Here is a 22556-nt window from a genome sequence, read left to right as displayed (position 1 = left end):
CTCGAAACTCAGCCACAGCACGGGCCCTGCAAAGCAAGCACCCACCCAGAGCCCCTCAAGGCGACAACATCGTTCCGCCATCAGCCGACACCATTTCAGACCCATTAACCGTTGGTGAATCTGAGGTCTACAAAGCAGCCCTTTCTTTTCCACCTGGGTCAGCAGGCGGCTTTACAGGGTTAAAACCTCAACATATCAAGCAAATGTTAAATCCTGCGGTTGGTGATGCTGCACAAGATCTTCTTATGGAACTCACAAGGTTCGTCAACATGTGTCTGGCTGGTGAGATACCTGAGGTCATCAGGCCTCTCTTTTTTGGTGCCTCCCTCTGTGCTCTCAAAAAGAAGGACGAAGGAATCAGGCCAATCGCTGTTGGCAACACTCTCCGACGCCTGATTGCCAAGGCTGCTACGAGGGTTGTCAGCCAGCAAGCGGCTGAATTGCTGAAACCAATCCAGCTAGGATTTGGAATCCCCCAAGGCTGTGAAGCGGCTGCCCATGCAGCACGAGCATACATCACCAACATTTCTGATGAAAAGGCCCTGCTCAAACTGGACTTTAAGAATGCCTTCAACATGGTAAGAAGAGATGCAGTACTTTGTGCCGTACATCGCCATTTCCGGCCCCTCTACCCGTTCATACTATCGTGCTACAGTGGCGAGTCAAAACTGCTCTTTGGTGAACATGAAATCAGATCATGTGAAGGTGTTCAGCAAGGTGATCCTCTTGCTCCCCTTCTTTTCTGCTTAGTCTTAAAAGAAATCACCGAAAGCTTGTCCAGCGAGTTCAACATCTGGTTTTTGGATGATGGCACTATAGCTGGCACCGTAGACCACCTCTTGGCAGATATCAGGAAAATAAGGGAGCAAGAAGTAAGCCTGGGTCTCGTCCTGAACCCTTCCAAGTGTGAAGTAGTCTCCTCCAACCCAGACATCGTAGCTAGAATAAGGTCTGCCTTGCCTGGAGCCCATGTCATTAGGGCCGAGAACAGCACCCTCCTTGGAGCTCCCCTCGGGTCTAACGCCATTGAGGAGATCCTCGACAAGAAAATCGCAGACCTTAGGAGGATGGAAGACAGAATAGGTGACATCGATGCCCACGATGCTTTTTATCTCCTCACCAAATGCCTATCCCTTCCGAGGCTAACCTACTTTCTGAGGTGCGCCCCATCTTACAACAACCCAAAGCTTGACGAGTATGACCTCCTACTGAAGACCATGCTGGAAAAAGTTGTTAACCTCTCCCTCAACGAATGCCAGTGGAAACAAGCCACTCTTCCTGTCAGGCTCGGTGGCTTGGGTGTCCGCACCGCCACCCAAATTGCTGTCCCAGCCTTCCTGTCTTCCTCCTCAGCATCAGATGACCTGGTTAAGGAAATTCTACCTGACACCCTGAGTGATGTAGCGGGGATACAGGACCCCCACTACACGGAATGCGACACGAAATGGGGTGCCATGACAGACCCAGCACTCAGACCAGCCATGCCGAAAGCCAAGAAACAATCCAGTTGGGACAGCCCCATTGTAGACAAAGAAGCCACAGCTTTGCTGGAGGCAGCAACAACCCCCAGTGATCGTGCACGCCTCACAGCTGTGCAGGCTCCCCATGCAGGGGACTTCCTTCTGGCAGTCCCTATGTCTGCGACAGGCACACGTCTTGATCCGCAGGAGCTCCGTATTGCAGTCGCTCTCCGCCTTGCTGCCCCTATCCACACTGTTCACAGGTGTATTTGCGGCGAGGCAGATGCTGACGAATATGGATTGCATGGCCTGCACTGTGGAAAATCGGGTGGTTGGCACACTAGACACGACGAAGTCAACGACATCATTAAAAGAAGCCTTGCCTCTGCTCAGTGTCCAGCGGAGAGAGAGCCCCGCAACCTACTGAACCGTGACTCTGTTAGCTTTGCCGGCCGACCAGACGGAATCACACTGCGTCCGTGGAAGGGTGGCAGGCAGTTAGCATGGGACTATACTTGCGTATCCACCCTGGCAACGACATACATCACCCTCTCTGCCGGCACGGCGGGAGCCGCAGCGACACACAGAGAAAAACAAAAGTCAGTCAAGTACAGGCAATTAGATCAAAGGTACAATTTCGTTCCAATAGGGTCTGAGACCCTAGGCCCATGGGGTGAGAGTGCAAGAAGGTTTCTTAAGGATCTTGGTTCCAAGCTCATTGACACCACAAGAGACCCTAGAGCAGCAAGTTTTCTCTTTCAGCGCCTCAGTGTCGCGATCCAGAGGGGAAATGCCCGCTGCATCCTCGGTTCCTGCCCGGCGTCGGAGGAGTTCGAGGAAATCTACAGCCTCTAGGAAGCGAACTTTTTCTTGTGTCCTCTTAATGTTTATTTTTTGTATAAAATCAGATATGTAACTATATATAATATATATATAATATATATATATATATATATATACACACACACATACATTCTGCAATTACATACACACACACACACACACATTGCAATTACATATATACACATACTGCAATTACATTCACAAATACATATATCAATAGCCTTTTGTTTATGCGAGAAGTGGTTTAAGCGGTGGGCCAGAAGGCTGTATACAGGAGACCACATCTGCGGTGAGTGACTTACTCAGTACTCAGCCCTACTCCACACCCATCCAACCCAGACCTTGAGTGACGCAGTCAGCCTGCCAGGAGAAGTTATTATTTATTATTAACATCTTTATTGACAAAATTAATTACAATTTTGCCTAATCTGAGGATTTCGATTAAGTCTTATTAAAGTAAGGATAATGCTGGTATTCACTGTCACGCAGGACAGAGGGTCATGCATAAGACAATAGGTCTAAGCTGTAGGCGGAAGTACATATATATATCATGGTTATAATCAATGTTTTAATGTGTGGATATGTGAAAACAACTTTATATTGTGCACTGCCACACAAGGGCAGGGATGGGTTCATAACTGGTGGTTCTTAGAAGTAATATAAATAAAAATTGTTCTTCATTCATTAAAATGGACAGATGTTACATCGGTCGATGTTGTTGTAGAATGATTAGGTTGTGGGCAGGAATTGGAGTACCAAACGTCCACTGCTTTTTCTTAGTTTTATTATAAATATATATATATATATATATCTTCTATCTTCTACACGGGCCACGAACTAGCTTGTAGCGTGTGTAAGGGAGCGCGTGTAGACGCTCTGAGGCCCGGGGTGTGTCTGAGGTCTGAGGTCTGCAGCAGAGTAGATTACATTCAAATCTGCTGACACGTTGTTGATACTTATTAAGTTGTTTAGCTTAAGAGGGTATTAGGTCACCCTATGTGTATGTCCATGGGCGACTAACTGGCGTCCAACACCGAGGTTCAATTATTGAAGCCATTATGTGTGTGACCTTTCCATCGGTGCCCTACACAGGGATGGGGTGTATAACAAGTTAACACGCCGCTTACCGAGGGCACTAAATACAACGACCAGCTGAGAGAACTGGAACTGGTCACGTTAGGGAAAAGAAACAGGGTAGATGGAACAACACCAGACAAGATATTAAGGGTAACTAACATTATTTTTATTTATATATACAAGAGTTGTTACATTCTTGTACAGCCACTAGTACGTGTAGCGTTTCAGGCAGGTCCTTAATCCTGTGTTCCCTGGAATACGACCCCCGCGAAGAATTGTTTAACAACCAGGTACACGTTTTACTGTTGAGTTAAACAGAGGCTACAGTTAAGGATTTGCGCCCAGTAAATCCTCCCCGGCCAGGATACGAACCCAGGACATAGCGCTTCCTGGAACGCCAGGCGAGCGTCTTGCCACTACGTCACGGAGACTGCAAGCGGGCCATGTTGACGAGACACGGGGACACTGGCTGGAGGCTGGAGACACAGACGAGCCCGAGAGGTGTCAGCAACACGCTAAACGATGGGGAACTTGCTCTCTCAACCTGGTTTAAAACAACTCTTCGCCCTGATAACTTCCTCTTAACTGGGCCTGGATGGCTCGCTGGCGCAGTCAAGCGAGAGCCGCGTCAGCTCCAACAGCCAGGCTTGACCACACTAGGGGAGGGGGGGGGGATAACACCCTGAAGTCCTTGCTAGGTACAGGCCAGGTAAACTTCAGAGCCGTGTCAAGTGGGGTTTCGTGACTACCTTCTGGTGTTCACCACACACCCTTCCAGTAGACACCACCGGCCTCTGTATATACACCTGCAGTAGAAACTGTACAGTATTCCCCGAGACACTTGAAGTATGACCACACAATTACACGAAATATATTACAATATATCACAATATATCACAACACATCTTCACTATAGCAGAGGCTCTTGTAGTGTGCATGGTGTGTGACCAGGATGTGGTGTCACCTGGCATAAAGTGAGTGTGTCCGTCAGTGTGTTACTGAGACAGTGGTGGTGGTGGGAGAGGGGTGGTGGGAGAGGGGCGGTGGGAGAGGGGCGGCGGTGACAAAGTAGGCGGGAGTCTCGGGGGGGGGGGGGGAGCCTCACTGACCAGTCAGCGGTCGCCATTTATAATAAGTGTTGTCTTGATTATCGTCATATCTGTGCTTGGAATTGTGTGGTTTAGTGTGCGTGTGTAGCACACTCTTGTTCACTCTGGAGAAGCAGGATAGGCATGGCCAGGGGCCCCAGAGCTAGCGACTGACCGTGCATGGGAGGCAGGTTACCTTGCCAGGATTTCGGAGTTCAACGTCCCCGCGGCCCGGTCCTCGACCAGGCCTCCTGCCTCCTGATAGCCCATAACAGCTGCCTATTTCCTGGATATCTATTGATAGCTAGGTGAACAGAGGCAAAATGTGTAAGAAAACGTTCCTAAACACCTCGTTTTGTCTAGTAATTAAACTCCGTTATAAACTTGCAATATATTTGTCTTCACCTATAAACTTTAGTCATGTTACTTGCGCGTTGAACCATAAAAGGTAACTTAGGCCTATAGTGCGGTTAAAGAAATGGTTATATAAAAAGGAATTATTTTTAATGGGTGTATTCACCTAGTTGTGTTTGCGGGGGTTGAGCTCTGCTCTTTCGGCCCGCCTCTCAACTGTTACTAACTACTTTTTTTCCACACCCCACACACACACACACACACACACACACACACACACACACACACACACACACACACACACACACACACACACACACACACACACACACACACACCAGGAAGCAGTCCGTGACAGCTGACTAACTCCCAGGTACCTATTTACTGCTAGGTATCAGGGGCATTCAGGGTGAAAGAACTTTGCCCATTTGTTTCTGCCTTGTGCGGGAATCGAACCCGCGCCACAGATTTAAGAGTCTTGCGCGCTATCCACCAGGCTACGAGGCCTCCTAACCTTGGTTGGGTTACTGGAAGTTACCAGTGCGAGTGTGACCCGCATCTAATCACATGGACCAAATAAGCTCCAAGCAGAGTACAATAGATTGCAGTAAGAGCGTCGTTGTTGGCGTGACGCAGAGTGTATGGGTGTGTATTGTGTGCGTGAGCGAGGCAACACTCCGCGGGCTGATTGTCCCCGCCGCTGATGGCCGCCCTCCTCACCATTGTCCCGCCGCCCCCGACACCTTCCCTAACTGTTAATCTTTCTCCTGGCGTGTGGGCGGCGCTGAACTTGTAGGTGTATGGCAGCGCCCTCTGCCTCCCCGGCGCCCTCTGCCTCCCCGGCGCCCTCTGCCGCCCCGGCGCCCTCTGCCGCCCCGGCGCCCTCTGCCGCCCCCGGCGCCCTCTGCCGCCCCGGCGCCCTCTGCCGCCCCGGCGCCCTCTGCCGCCCCGGCGCCCTCTGCCGCCCCGGCGCCCTCTGCCTCCCCGGCGCCCTCTGCCGCCTCCTGTGCTCCTCAACAGCACTTTACCTCCTCAAACACAACGGTTGGCAGCGCGCGCGCGCGCGCGCGCACACACACACACACACACACACACACACACACACACACACACACACACACACACACACACACACACACACACACACACACAAGGGGGCCTCGTAGCCTGGTAGATAGCGCGCAGGACTCGTAATTCTGTTGGCGCGGGTTCGATTCCCGCACGAGGCAGAAACAAATGGGCAAAGTTTCTTTCACCCTAAGTGCCCCTGTTACCTAGCAGTAAATAGGTACCTGGGAGTTAGTCAGCTGTCACGGGCTGCTTCCTGGGGTGTGTATGTGTGGTGTGGAGAAAAAAAAAGTAGTTAGTAAACAGTTGATTGACAGTTGAGAGGCGGGCCGAAAGAGCAAAGCTCAACCCCCGCAAAAACACAACTAGTAAACACACACACACACACACAACACACACACACACACACACACAAGGATCGGTGCTGGGACCAATTCTATTTCTTGTGTATGTTAACGACATGTTTACAGGCGTAGAGTCCTACATGTCGATGTTTGCGGATGATGCAAAGTTGATGAGAAGAGTTGTGACAGATGAGGATTGCAGGATCCTCCAAGAGGACCTGAACAGATTGCAGAGATGGTCAGAGAAATGGCTACTAGAATTCAACACGAGCAAATGTAAAGTTATGGAAATGGGACTAGGAGATAGGAGACCAAAGGGACAGTACACAATGAAGGGGAACAGCCTACCTGTAACGACGCGTGAAAGAGACCTGGGGGTGGACGTAACACCTAATCTATCTCCTGAGGCACATATTAATAGGATAACGACAGCAGCGTACTCTACACTGGCAAAAGTTAGAACATCATTCAGAAACCTAAGTAAGGAGGCATTTAGGGCGCTTTACACTGCCTACGTAAGGCCAGTCTTAGAGTATGCCGCCTCATCATGGAGTCCCCATCTGAAGAAGCATATAATGAAACTGGAAAAGGTTCAGAGGTTTGCAACGAGACTCGTCCCAGAGCTACGAGGGATGGGGTATGAAGAGCGCCTGAGGGAACTGTGCCTTACGACACTAGAAAGAAGAAGGGAGAGGGGGGACATGATAGGAACGTATAAGATACTCAGAGGAATTGACAGAGTGGACATAGACGAAATGTTCACACGGAATAGTAACAGAACGAGAGGACATGGATGGAAGCTTGAAACTCAGATGAGTCACAGAGATGTAAGGAAGTTTTCTTTTAGCGTGAGAGTAGTGGGGAAATGGAATGCACTTCAGGAACAGGTTGTGGAAGCAAATACTATTCATAATTTTAAAACCAGGTATGATAGGGAAATGGGACAGGAGTCATTGCTGTAAACAACCGATGCTCGAAAGGCGGGATCCAAGAGTCAATGCTCGATCCTGCAAGCACATATAGGTGAGTACACACACACACACACACACACACACACAGTGCCACTCTCCATAGTGTATAACAAATCACTGGCAACAGGGAAACTGTCAGAAATTTGGAAAGCAGCTAACGTAGTCCCGATTTACAAGAAAGGGGATAGACAGGCGGCACTGAACTACAGGCCAGTGTCCCTAACCTGCATACCTTGCAAGCTGATGGAGAAGATTGTGCGAAGAAAGCTAGTGGAACATCTGGAGCGAAGGAACTTTGTAACACAGCATCAACATGGGTTCAGGGATGACAGGTCCTGCCTCACAAGGTTACTTGAATATAACGACCAGGCAACAAAAATCAGGCAAGAAAGAGAAAGGTGGGCAGACTGCATATTTTTTGATTGCCAGAAAGCCTTTAATACAGTACCACCAACCCGTTCTCGCAAATTTAATAAGTCAATATTGACTTATTAGTTGCGTGCATAGGTGACATACTAAACATAATAGTTTCCCTTGAAAAGCTTCATAGAAAACACCGACCTTACCTAACCTACTTAGTATGTTAAAATAAGCATCATATAGCTTCGTAATTACAATTGTTACTTAACTTATTATAGGTATAAATTAGGTAATAATAGTAATTACGAAGCAATAAGATGCTTATATTAAGTAGGTTAGGTAAGGTCGGTGTTTTCTATGAAGCTTTTCAAGGGAAACTATTATATTAAGTATGTCACCTATGAACATATTTAATAAGTCAATATTGACTTATTAAATTTGCGAGAACGGGTTGAGTACCACACAAGAGGCTAGTGAAAAAGCTGGAGATGCAGGCTGGAGTGAAAGGGAAGGTACTCCATTGGATAAAGGAGTACCTAAGCAACAGGAGACAAGGAGTCAATGTGAGTGGTGAGGTCTCAGATTGGCGAGATGTTACAAGTGGAGTCCCGCAGGGGTCAGTCCTTGGACCTATACTGTTTCTAATATTTGTAAATGATCTCCCAGAGGGTATAGACTCGTTTCTCTCAATGTTCGCTGATGATGCAAAAATTATGAGGAGGATTGAAACAGAGGATGATAGGAGGAGGCTACAAGATGACCTAGACAGACTGAGTGAATGGTTCAACAAATGGCTGTTAGAGTTCAACCCGAGTAAATGCAAAGTAATGAAACTAGGCGGTGGAAACAGGAGACCAGACACAGGATACAGAATAGGAGATGAAGTACTTAATGAAACGGACAGAGAGAAAGATCTAGGAGTTGATATCACACCAAACCTGTCTCCCGAAGCCCACATAAAAAGAATAACGTCTGCGGCATATGCGAGGCTGGCGAACATCAGAACAGCGTTCAGGAACCTGTGTAAGGAATCATTCAGAATCTTGTACACCACATATGTAAGACCAATCCTGGAGTATGCGGCCCCAGCATGGAGCTCGTACCTTGTCAAGCACAAGACGAAGCTGGAAAAAGTTCAGAGGTATGCCACTAGACTAGTCCCAGAACTAAGAGGCATGAGTTACGAGGAAAAGCTGCGGGAAATGCACCTTACGACACTGGAAGACAGCAGAGTAAGGGGAGACATGATCACAACCTATAAAATTCTCAGGGGAATCGACCGGGTAGACAAGGATAAACTATTCAACACTGGTGGTACGCGAACAAGGGGACATAGGTGGAAACTGAGTACCCACATGAGCCACAGGGACGTTAGAAAGAACTTTTTCGGTGTCAGAGTAGTTAACAGGTGGAATGCATTAGGCAGTGATGTGGTGGAGGCTGACTCCATACACAGTTTCAAGTGTAGATATGATAGGGCCCATGCAGTAGGCTCAGGAACCTGTACACCTGTTGATTGACGGTTGAGAGGCGGGACCAAAGAGCCAGAGCTCAACCCCCGCAAGCACAATTAGGTGAGTACAATTAGGTGAGGTGAGTACACACACACACACACACACACACACACACACACATAATATATATATATCATAATATTTCAAATAAATCAATTGGAAACAATTTTTTGAAAAAGAAAATCACTCGGCCTATTAGGCAAATCGGGCCTTGCATAGTAGGCCGAGTATGGCGTTCTAGCTACAATATATATATATATATATATATTATAATATATATATATATATATATATATATATATATATAATAATGGGGGGATCATAAGGAGGAGGTATACCATCTTTTATATCGGCTACGGCCAGAACATGTCTAAGATATAATTGCCAGTATTTCCAAGACACAAGGAATATGTTTAAACAATCCACAGTGATATACTCACCATACACATTTGGGTAAGGTGTTTTACCTGACGCTTATGTTCACTTAGCAGAGAATAGGTATCCATGGGCTAGGAGACTGTTGTGGGTGGCATCCAATTGTTGACCTAGTGGAACCGCAAGAAGCCTAACGGGCTTCCTGTCCCCGATAATGGGAAACCGGGAACCAAGGTTCACTGCATCAGTCTCTGTGAACAATACAATAAACGGCATCAGTTGTACATAAAATACAAAACCAATCATGTTCAGGAATTGTCAGATGCATTTTCGAATACAATATTCATACCTTTCATTTCCACCCCACAGTCCTCTTTTTTCCATCAATTTTCCCGCCCGTGTCTCTCACCACAACTTCCCCGCCACCCTCCACTCCCCCTACTGTCTTCCCCGCCACCCTCCACTCCCCCTACTCTCTTCCCAGCCACCCTCCACTCCCCCTACTCTCTTCCCCGCCACCCTCCACTCCCCCTACTCTCTTCCCAGCCACCCTCCACTCCCCCTACTCTCTTCCCAGCCACCCTCCACTCCCCCTACTCTCCCCGCCACCCTCCACTCCCCCTACTCTCTTCCCAGCCACCCTCCACTCCCCCTACTCTCTTCCCAGCCACCCTCCACTCCCCCTACTCTCTTCCCAGCCACCCTCCACTCCCCCTACTCTCTTCCCCGCCACCCTCCACTCCCCCTACTCTCTTCCCCGCCACCCTCCACTCCCCCTACTCTCTTCCCAGCCACCCTCCACTCCCCCTACTCTCTTCCCAGCCACCCTCCACTCCCCCTACTCTCTTCCCCGCCACCCTCCACTCCCCCTACTCTCTTCCCCGCCACCCTCCACTCCCCCTACTCTCTTCCCCGCCACCCTCCACTCCCCCTACTCTCTTCCCAGCCACCCTCCACTCCCCCTACTCTCTTCCCAGCCACCCTCCACTCCCCCTACTCTCTTCCCAGCCACCCTCCACTCCCCCTACTCTCTTCCCAGCCACCCTCCACTCCCCCTACTCTCTTCCCAGCCACCCTCCACTCCCCCTACTCTCTTCCCAGCCACCCTTCACTCCCCCTACTCTCTTCCCAGCCACCCTCCACTCCCCCTACTCTCTTCCCAGCCACCCTCCACTCCCCCTACTCTCTTCCCCGCCACCCTCCACTCCCCCTACTCTCTTCCCCGCCACCCTCCACTCCCCCTACTCTCTTCCCCGCCACCCTCCACTCCCCCTACTCTCTTCCCCGCCGCCCTCCACTCCCCTACTCTCCCCTACACAACCTGTGCCACGTCTGAGCCCAGCAAGGTACCCCACACCAAGCTGGCAACTGGCCATATAAAAGATAGAATGGCAACGAAAAATATAATGGAGATGAACTCGACGAAAGGTTCGAGGAGACAGACCTTCATGCAATAATAAGGGAAATGGAACTATGAGGAGGAAGCACCAAGCCATTAGGACTATATAGCACTGGGAAGGGGTCAGGATAAGGATTTGGGATGGGACGGGAGGGAAGGAATGGTGCCCAACCACTTGGACGGTCGGGAATTGAACACCGACTTGTATGAAGCGAGACCGTCGCTCTACCGTCCAGCTCAAGTGGCTGGGTCATGCAATAGTAAAAACGTACTTACTGTCAATACACACAGAGATCACACTAACGTGATGCATCAAATGAACAAATCCACAAGGGCCGTGACGAGGATTCGAACGATTCGATTCCGGACGCAGGTTCGAATCCTCGTCATGGCCCTTGTGGATTTGTTCATTTACTTACTGTAAAGTTTCACTTGATAGTTTACGTGTAAACTATTACTAGAACCGTAATATGCTTTCAGACCATCACAAATATCAGGATAACTATCCCGGTGGTTGGAGGGGGGGGGGCCTTCTCATGGTAATGGGTGTGCTCCGAGGACAGGATCAGATAGTGGTAGCGGCTCGCGAAATTGACGTAATATCCTGCTTTCCGTTCGTGGGTCCTCTGGTAGGTTAGGTTAAGGCACTTTAATACGCCAGTTTCTGACGTTGGGAACCCTGGTGAGAACAGGTTGCATCGAGAGCTTCGACCAGAAATGTCAATGGTGGCCAGGGACCTCTGTCACAACCATACAGGTTGTGTATGTGGCCAGGGACCTCTGTCACTACCATACTGGTTGTGTATGTGGCCAGGGACCTCTGTCACAACCATACTGGTTGTATATATGGCCAGAGACCTCTGTCACTACCATACTCATTGAATATGTGGCCAGGGACCTCTGTCACTACCATCTCATTGAATATGTGGCCAGGGACCTCTGTCACTACCATACTCATTGAATATGTGGCCAGGGACCTCTGTCACTACCATACTGGTTGTGTATGTGGCCAGGGACCTCTGTCACTACCATACTGGTTGTATATATGGCCAGGGACCTCTGTCACTACCATACTCATTGAATATGTGGCCAGGGACCTCTGTCACTACCATACTGGTTGTGTATGTGGCCAGGGACCTCTGTCACTACCATACTGGTTGTATATATGGCCAGGGACCTCTGTCACTACCATACTGGTTGTATATATGGCCAGGGACCTCTGTCACTACCATACTGGTTGTGTATGTGGCCAGGGACCTCTGTCACTACCATACTGGTTGTATATATGGCCAGGGACCTCTGTCACTACCATACTCATTGAATATATGGCCAGGGACCTCTGTCACTACCATACTGGTTGTGTATGTGGCCAGGGACCTCTGTCACTACCATACTGGTTGTATATATGGCCAGGGACCTCTGTCACTACCATACTCATTGAATATGTGGCCAGGGACCTCTGTCACTACCATACTCATTGAATATGTGGCCAGGGACCTCTGTCACTACCATACTGGTTGAATATGTGGCCAGGGACCTCTGTCACTACCATACTGGTTGAATATGTGGCCAGGGACCTCTGTCACTACCATACTGGTTGTATATGTGGCCAGGGACCTCTGTCACTACCATACTCATTGAATATGTGGCCAGGGACCTCTGTCACTACCATACTGGTTGTATATGTGGCCAGGGACCTCTGTCACTACCATACTGGTTGTATATGTGGCCAGGGACCTCTGTCACTACCATACTCATTGAATATGTGGTCAGGGACCTCTGTCACTACCATACTCATTGAATATGTGGCCAGGGACCTCTGTCACTACCATACTCATTGAATATGTGGCCAGGGACCTCTGTCACTACCATACTGGTTGTATATGTGGCCAGGGACCTCTGTCACTACCATACTGGTTGTATATGTGGCCAGGGACCTCTGTCACTACCATACTGGTTGTATATGTGGCCAGGGACCTCTGTCACTACCATACTGGTTGTATATGTGGCCAGGGACCTCTGTCACTACCATACTGGTTGTATATGTGGCCAGGGACCTCTGTCACTACCATACTGGTTGTATATGTGGCCAGGGACCTCTGTCACTACCATATAAGTGCTAGTAAATTAATATTCAAATAATGCAGGAATTATAATAATTATTATAGCACTGACGTAATAGAACAACAAGTGTGGTGAGCCAACTAGCGTACCTCTGATGACGTGATGCTCTAATGTTTACAAATATATAACAGTGAAAAACGCCACCAAAATACCACTATCAATAAGTAATCGCCAGTAACACGCCGGACATTAATCCTCACCTGAACAGATATAAAAACAAAGGATTACTTACCCAATAATTACGGGAGACATCTCCCGTCCACGAGGCTAACCCATAGCCCTTGCTTTTTGCCCCGCTCCTGTGCCAGGTAAGTTACGGGCTCACCATAGCCCGTGCTACTTAGAACTTGTTCCGAGTAGCTTAATCTATAACAACATTACCCAATAAACTAGAAGCCCCAGGAGTTATGCGGCCGCACTCCATGGAAACACAACACCAACTGAATTTAAAAAGAGCATGAGGTGGGGCGTGTGTGTCTGTCTGAAGACCAGTTGCCAGATTACCAGTCAAGACTTTCCTGGTGATAGTTACAGAGTCAAGACTGGCTACTGGCACGTGATGAAGGCACGTCTTCCTTTACCACGTGCCTTGTCAACCTGTAATCACCACTTGGTACGTGTTGCACGATACAGCTGCCCTAAACTTAGACACCATATCTGCATCTATTTACCGACTCTAACTACTTTATTGAAATATGTCAATTAAATAACAAGTCACTCTTGCTTCGATGTTCGTATACATTATTAAGATACAGACTTTTAAGCTAATTTGCATAAACAAGATTTTTGCAACCAAAATACCCTTCAATCACTAACATGTTAACATATAGTAGGCATCCATCAGTCTCAGGAGACTATGAAGTTGCACTCTGGGGTCGGCCTGGTCTGGAGTGGCCTCACCAGGGCGCAAAGCCAGGGTAGGTTGATATGGGGGAGAAGCTGTTACCCAGGCAGCAGGTCCCCCCTCTCCACGGCGCTGAAAGTCTCCAATGGAAAGGCATACGCCAATAGGATTGATTGTTAACATAGCACAATATACACAATCTGCACTATAAATGAGCAATAATGCGAACAAGCCTGAATGGTCCCCAGGACAATATGCAACTGAAAACTCACACCCCAGAAGTGACTCGAACCCATACTCCCAGGAGCAACACAACTGGTATGTACAAGACGCCTTAATCCACTTGACCATCACGACCGGACAAAATGAGGTGATAGCCATCCGGTCGTGATGGTCAAGTGGATTAAGGCGTCTTGTACATACCAGTTGTGTTGCTCCTGGGAGTATGGGTTCGAGTCACTTCTGGGGTGTGAGTTTTCAGTTGCATATTGTCCTGGGGACCATTCAGGCTTGTTCGCATTTGTGTTCCTCACGTGTGCCCCAAAGAATGAGGTGATTTGGTAAAATGCTATGCCCAAGATTACTATCCGAGTGCCGGCGGTGGGGTGGTTCAAATAGCCTCGGCTATCACCTCATTATGAGCAATAATGTGTAGTCATCACTGCAACACGTACACGATCTTGAGGTTATCTTGAGATGATTTCGGGGCTTTAGTGTCCCCGCGGCCCGGTCCTCGACCAGGCCTCCACCCCCAGGAAGCAGCCCGTGACAGCTGACTAACACCCAGGTACCTATTTACTGCTAGGTAACAGGGGCATTCAGGGTGAAAGAAACTTTGCCCATTTGTTTCTACCTCGTGCGGGAATCGAACCCGCGCCACAGAATCACGAGTCCTGCGCGCTATCCACCAGGCTACGAGGCCCCTCACGATAGGTGAGATAGATGTTAAAAGTTGACTGGTGGTGAACAAACCACACCTCATTAAAAGAAAGAAACGACGATGTTTCGGTCCGTCCTGGACCATTACGGCAATTATCACTTTAATACCAGGATAAGGATTTGGGACAGGATGATTAAAAGGAATGATGCCCAACCACTTGGACGGTCGGGGATTGAACGCCGACCTGCAAAAGGCGAGACCGTCGCTCTACCGTCCGGGCTGACCTCTCGCGAGGTAATGTTGCCTGTGAACTACAAGCACAAGTTACCGCTACATTCCCAGGCCGCCAAGTATTACAGCCACATTCAAGAAATTAGTTTGCCATGAAAATTTAATGACACGTATTTTGCAAGTTTAATTTGAAGTCCGTCTCTTATGAGAAAGGCATTTCAATAATAGTAGTAGTATATTAAGAGAACTCCTTCATTCACCTCAACTGGTTTAAATTGTAAAGACAATATTTTACAAGAAATTCCTATATTTATCCTTGTCTGCAACATACACACTTTTCCAGGCCGGGTTTATTTAGTATTTGTAAAAGTAATGCCTTATTATTAAGCACAAATAAGGCAGTTTACTCCTGCAGTAATTTGATAACGAAACGATAGTGATTACTGACAGGTTGTATAAATACATTACCTGATGGGGTTGTCTTTAAGAGTTGGTGTACTCCATCCTGGGGGTCACTACTCACCTGACTTAGGCTCAACTTAACTCTCAACCTTAACATAACTACCACATTAAGTTTAACAAATTAAAGTTGGAGGTTGTGGGAGTCGGTGCGGCGAGGCAAGGAAAGACCAACATGAACTTCTATGTTGGTTATTTATCTCCTGTGGTGTATGGACGGCTCGGGGTTACCTCCTCACAAGAACTACCACAGCATATTAGGCAAAATTGTAATTAATTTTGTCAATAAAGATGTTAATAATAATAATAGCGTTGTCAATATTGTGTGTGGTCAACCCGTCGTCTTAAAAATAACGTCACTTTTGGCTCGTATGCGCACTATGGCCAGATTTGGACGTAATTTGAAATGAAATCGACTCACAAAAGTGACGTACTGTTCCGTTTTCTGTTTGAGTCGTCCGGCTTACTCGACCAGCTTAGAAGAGGCAACATTCCATTAACGTTTTTCATAACGTTTTGAAACTTTATGAGAATTTCCTGCCCACCTAACCTATCAGAGGACCCTTAACTTACTGTTGTTGAAAAAAAAAATCCCAAATTTATTTTCATTTTTTTTCATTTTCAAATTACGTCCATATTCGGCCATACGGGCAAACGGCCAAAAGCGACGTTCTTTTTAAGAGGATTCGTGGTACCACATGGAGGTGTGACATACGTGGTCGGGACGTGTATCATCCTGGTACGTGCACCTTAGAAAGAAGCACGTCATGGGTACTGTTATACCATTTATTTTATCTTAATATATATATTTCATTAAATAAAAATTTGTTAGGAATCTGATAAATCTTATGTTTAATTTTTGGGGGACTTTACCTTCCAGGTGAGTGCGACAACGCACTATAGCTGTAAGAAATTTGTAGACATCTAGTAATGACAGGACACACTTTTCTGTTAAGCAAGTCTCTAAACAACAAGTTTGGTGTGTTCAACTTTGTTAAAAACTTTTGGAAGCATCGAGGAGGGGAAAAAAAAAAAGAGGACAGTGGAGCTTGTGAGTTGTAGTAGAGAATAATTTCCCCGCCAGGACACTAGAGGGAGTTGTTGAGTAACCAGATGTTTATGCAAACTGACAGTCAGATGTACCCAGTTCTTAAGCTAGAAAGTCAACAAGTATTTAATCAAATACCTTGTTTAGTAGTGTGTATGGGCAATAGCTCTGTAGTTATCAGAGGAGGACATAGAGGCGCGACAGTTGTTTGGTAGGGTAACTAGTTCATTTTAACAATGTTCCTTTAACAGAACCTTTATTTTAGGTTTTCACAATTTATATATTTGTAAATATTGGTGCGGTGATCTGGTCGCCAGGGCGCGCCCTCAACTGCCGCACCAGTTATGAGCTATACTGTACTAACATATTTCATTTCATAATACCCTACACTCCCTGAGTTAGACCATACTGTTACCCGGCACAGGGTATATATACTGTACGGTACACCTCTGGCTGGGAACACCCCCACCCCCGAGCAGGGTACACCACCAGCAGGGTACACCACCAGCAGGGTACACCACCAGCAGGGTACACCACCAGCAGGGTACACCACCAGCAGGGTACACCAGCAGCAGGGTACACCACCAAGCAGGGTACACCACCAAGCAGGGTACACCACCAAGCAGGGTACACCACCAGCAGGGTACACCACCAGCAGGGTACACCACCAAGCAGGGTACACCACCAAGCAGGGTACACCACCAAGCAGGGTACACCACCAGCAGGGTACACCACCAGCAGGGTACACCACCAGCAGGGTACACCACCAGCAGGGTACACCACCAGCAGGGTACACCACCAGCAGGGAACACCACCAAGCAGGGTACACCACCAAGCAGGGTACACCACCAGCAGGGTACACCACCAGCAGGGTACATCACCAGCAGGGTACACCACCAGCAGGGTACACCACCAGCAGGGTACACCACCAGCAGGGTATACCACCAGCAGGGTACACCACCAGCAGGGGTACACCACCAGCAGGGGTACACCACCAGCAGGGGTACACCACCAGCAGGGGTACACCACCAGCAGGGTACACCACCAGCAGGGTACACCACCAGCAGGGGTACACCACCAGCAGGGGTACACCACCAGCAGGGGTACACCACCAGCAGGGGTACACCACCAGCAGGGGTACACCACCAGCAGGGGTACACCACCAGCAGGGGTACACCACCAGCAGGGGTACACCACCAGCAGGGGTACACCACCAGCAGGGGTACACCACCAGCAGGGGTACACCACCAACAAGTTGCAGGTGTAGCAGTGCGTCAACCAGGAACTAACCAGAGCTCCGGTATTGCAGCCTCACATCAAGAAGACGTCAATGTACAGCATGAATGGGAGCGTGAGCAAGGAGATGCGCATGATCGGCCACTCCGACCCCAGCAAACAGAACACCAACATCCACACCAAGTAAGTCTCCCCTCACTCACCATTGTTATGGAGTGAACCTCCTTGTTAATGCTGGCCTTGTGTATAGTATGGCCCCCTCTCTAGTTGATGTCACACTGGTCATGGTGTGTGACTCCCCTCGTTGATGTCACATGGTGTATGACTCCCCTCGTTGATGGTACTCAGGGTCGTGGTGTAGGACTGCCCTTGTTGTCGTCGGTCTGGCTATGAGTACTCTGTGGTAGGAAGAATAGAGTGGTAACCAAGAACTCGCCTGGAGGAGACGAGCCGTGGAGAGTAAGCTTAATAGAGAGCAATGTTTTGGTGTTAAGGAAGACACTATAAAACCTGACCTTCCAGTCAGAATATATCTGATCTTTACACAATATAAGGCGGACATAGACAATATTACATTCCCCCTGGGAATGAGCAGCCATTGTATATTAGCCTTTAAATTAGTGATGTCATTGTATGAAGGCGGGAGAGAGACTGGAAGGAGTGAGGACACTGCCGGAGAGTCATAACATCCTAGAGATCACAATGGGATGTAGAACACTGCTTTATAAAATGCAGTTAAGTAGAGACATCATGTACAGACAAGGAGTCACGTGGCTGAAATATGTTGACCAAACCACACACACACAATCGTCTTGAGAATGGTCCAGGACGGACCGAAACATCGTCGTCCCTTCACTTTCTATTGAGTGGTTTGATCTACATATTAGAAGCATCTTGATTTTCTATTAGACGCCAAAGAAGAAAGCACAGCAAGAGTCCATAGTGTGACCGACAGCCTAGAAGCTAACAGGAGAGTAAGAGTACATGGAGGAGGCTCACGAGAGTACACCACAGGAGAGAATCACAACAACTACAAAAGAGAAAGTAATGAAAATGTAATAATTAGAAGAAAGTTTGTGAAACAAGAGAGTATTGATGTAACATGTGAGACAGAAGACCAACACTAATGCGAGGCCACGTAAGGTGGAAGACGCTGGCAAGAGAATACAATGGGACTAAATAAAGAGTAGGTGAATACACAAAGTTAATGTTGTATGTAGTACTAAGTAAGAGATTCCAGGATTGTGCATGATCCAGCCCTCGTGGTGAACATGGAATGGCAGAATTTACACAGTGAAATCCATAATATAACTGGAGACAACTGGAGTAACTTTTAATGTCTCGTCATATAACATAGCTTTCATCTCTGTGCAGACAAGGAGCCGGTCGGCCGAGCGAACAGCACGCTGGACATATGATCCTGTGGTCCCGGGTTCGATCCCGGGCGCCGGCGAGAAACAATGGGCAGAGTTTCTTTCACCCTATGCCCCTGTTACCTAGCAGTAAAATAGGTACCTGGGTGTTAGTCAGTTATCACGGGCTGCTTCCTAGGGGTGGAGGCCTGGTCGAGGACCGGGCCGCGGGGACACTAAAAGCCCCGAAATCATCTCAAGATAACCTCTGTAGTCTGGTGCGTGGCATGTCGCTACACTTCCCAACAGCTTTATTTTCTGTGTAAGATATGGACTCAACGAAGGCGTCGCATATGCCACAAATGGACTGACTATCTACTTACTATTTCATCACCAGTTATATTTTTCATTTTTTTTTTTTTTTTGAGACGGTGCCGTCATACTTTCCTATTCTGGTGGTCTTAGTGGAGACGCTTTGTTGTGTGTTTACCCGCGCCAGACTCGCGCGAGGCAGCGTTCACGGCTAACAGTAAGACCATGAGGTATGCACATCTAAGAGCCGCATTAAGAGGCAGGTCTTCACAAGGTAGCAAGTGTAAACACGAGGGCTCTGGCGCCCGGCGCTCACAGAATGAGAGAATGCCGGCCTAGTCTCTCTTACTTCTCCTTAGTAAACTACCTCACCTAGTCTAGCAGCGTGGCGGAAACAATAACCTTATTGTGTTGCTTCCTTATACAATGCATCTCCCGAGGTCAACTACACAGTTGACCTCAGGAGAGGATTACACCTGAGGATGCCATACGATGCAACTCTCGCTAGCAGTACACACCGACAAGCTAACTGCTCTGATCTTTCCAGTGATCCCTTAAGCCAACGTGGTCACTCTGCACCCCGCACAACTGCAATTATTTTTGTATTGAATCTTGTGCGTTCTCAGATTCAGCGGCGAGGGACTTCACAGATAAATTCAAGTTGTGTGCTAGCGTTACTATGACCGTACAGTGTCAGGTTAACGAGAGATGCCATGTCTCCGGCAGAGACGCGCTTCAGTTAGCGTGTCTAACACATTCCTTCCTGTGTGGTGCTGTTTAACTCTGTGTTGACCGTCTTCACCAAGGGGCAGTTCTCTACCATCCCATACGGCTTACGTCACCACCTCCGCAATCTCCATGTTTCATCTATTCTAATATATATAAGCATATATTTGTATTTAGTTTGCCTCATTATTTAAATAATATGTAAGTAAACTGTTTAATAAAAATGCCTATCTCATTACTCACTAAATGTGAACACTTCCATAATGAGCACGTCTTCCATATCTTGCCGTGAACACGTTTGTGCCGTGTGTATGATAATATTAGGCCCTCAACAATTTCACATTAATAAAGATATTTATTTATTTATTTATTTATTTATTTATTTATTTATTTATTTATTTATGTATATATATATATATATATATATATATACATATATATATACATATATACAAGAAGGTACATTGGGATTGTGAGGATACATAGGATAGTAATTACAATCTTGTAAAGCCACTAGTACACGCAGCGTTTCGGGCAGAAAATCCCGAATATAGAGTGAGCACCCGTGGTTAAGTGTTGAGTGAAGACGTGTTGGGCTCATCACAACGTGACCCCTCAGGTTAGGGTTGAGCGAGACGCAGGTGGGCAAAAACACGACGGAGGAGGTCAATGACTACCTGGCCCAAGCTATCGAGGGTCGCTCCATTGACCAGCTGCGCAAGGGACACTGCCGCAGGTTTCTCCTCACCTTCCGCGAGTCCAAGGTCGAGGAAAAGGTGTGTACTCTATGAGGGGTTTGTGTTCGTGTATGTGTGGGTACTCGTGCGTGGGTGTACTTGTGATGGTGTGTCTGTGTGTGTGTACTTGTGATGGTGTGTCTGTGTGTGTGTACTTGTATAGTGTGTGTCTTTGTACTTGTATAATGTGTGTGTATGTGTGAGTACTTGTGATGGTGTGTCTATGAGTACTTGTAATAGTGTGTGTGTGTGTACTTGTAATAGTGTGTGTGTGTGTACTTGTAATAGTGTGTGTGCCATTGTGATAGTGTGCGTGCCTGCGTGTACTTGTGTGTGTTTTTGTTTCTGTAATAATGAATTTGATTAAGTATAAAACCAAAAAAAACAGAAGATGGAATTCCATCCGCCCTCCCATCATACAATTTATTTCATTCCCAACAACACACACACACACACACACACACACACACACACACACACACACACACACACACACACACACACACACACACGGAACGTGATGATGTATCGCTTTTGAGAAATAGTGATGACTACCTGGCTGCCTCGCTGCCTCCTGTTGTATGGTGAGGCAGACGTCTCCACCACATTCATTATCTTCTTGACTCTTGTTACAGTACTCTAAGGAGCGGGACAAGATGCTGCCAGCGTACTTCGTCTTCTCCTGGATCACCATCATCTCCATCACCATCGTTCAGCTCATCATCATCCCCAGGTACTCACCGCCCCTTAGAGCACACTACTGATCTCACTATTTGTTTTTGATGTGTTCTGTTTATTGCTTTTGATATAGTTGGGCCGAGTGGACAGTACGCTGGACTTGTGATCCTGTGGTCCTGGGTTCGATCCCAGGCGCCTGCGAGAAACAGTGGGCAGAGTTTCTTTCACCCTATGCCCCCGTTACCTAGCAGTAAAATAGGTACCTGGGTGTTAGTCAGCTGTCACGGGCTGCTTCCTGGGGTGGAGGCCTGGTCGTGGACCGGGCCGCGGGGACACTAAAGCCTCGAAATCATCTCAAGATAACCTCAAGATAGTTGATATCTTCTGGTAAAGACGGAGGTGGTGTTGGAAGTGTTCGTACACATCACCTTACTTTCCCAGTACTCTTCCACCCGTCTCTTCCTTCTGGCTTCCCATTGTCAGGGACAGGAAGCCTGTCCTGCTTTATCATTTATCTTGTCTTCCCCACACATAGAAAGTGAAGGGACGATGTTTCGGTCCGTCCTGGACCATTCTCAAGTCGATTGTGTGCGTGTACAGAATGGTCCAGGACGGACCGAAACGTCGTCGTCCCTTCACCCTCTAGTGTGTGGTCTGATCAACATACTTCAGCCACGTTGTTGTTTCAGATTTAGCTACTCAGAACGAAGTGTCCATGTAGCACGGGCTATGGTGAACCCGTAAACAGCCACGTTATTGTGACTCATCGCCTGCAAAATTTACTCCCCCCCCCTAAGATTACCTAATGACCTTCTACAGGAAACAACCTACAACAGTTACCTTACTTCTGGGTAACTATTTACTGCTAGGTGGATAGGCGCATCAGATGAAAGGAAACGTGCCCAAAACTCCTTTGTATTATGCGAGAATCGAACCCGGGTTCCAGTTTAGAAACACCTACGTTGATAACTGCGTTGGAAGACCCCTGCTTTTATAATTAGGATTAAAGTATAATGAACTATATAGGAGGGTGAGTGTGGCGGGTGGAGACACTATAGTTATTTGGAGCAGGTGGA

General features: G+C 47.7%; 1 protein-coding gene across 6 annotated transcripts in view; it reads left to right on the top strand.

Moving 5' to 3' along the window:
- Window positions 1-22556, top strand: part of LOC123756565 (adenylate cyclase type 5) — an 814648-nt gene that overhangs the window by 732677 nt on the left and 59415 nt on the right. For all 6 annotated transcript variants that reach the window (XM_069331338.1, XM_069331335.1, XM_069331336.1 and 3 more), the window contains 3 exons: window positions 17749-17858; window positions 20685-20841; window positions 21438-21535. In XM_069331338.1, coding sequence (XP_069187439.1) covers window positions 17749-17858; window positions 20685-20841; window positions 21438-21535 — 365 coding nt within the window. The remainder of the gene's footprint in view (window positions 1-17748; window positions 17859-20684; window positions 20842-21437; window positions 21536-22556) is intronic.

This window comes from Procambarus clarkii, chromosome 25 (genome assembly GCF_040958095.1).
Source record: "Procambarus clarkii isolate CNS0578487 chromosome 25, FALCON_Pclarkii_2.0, whole genome shotgun sequence".
Classification (NCBI taxonomy): domain Eukaryota; kingdom Metazoa; phylum Arthropoda; class Malacostraca; order Decapoda; family Cambaridae; genus Procambarus; species Procambarus clarkii.
Note: the sequence above shows the minus strand (reverse complement) of the source record. Positions and strands in the feature narration are given on the sequence as shown.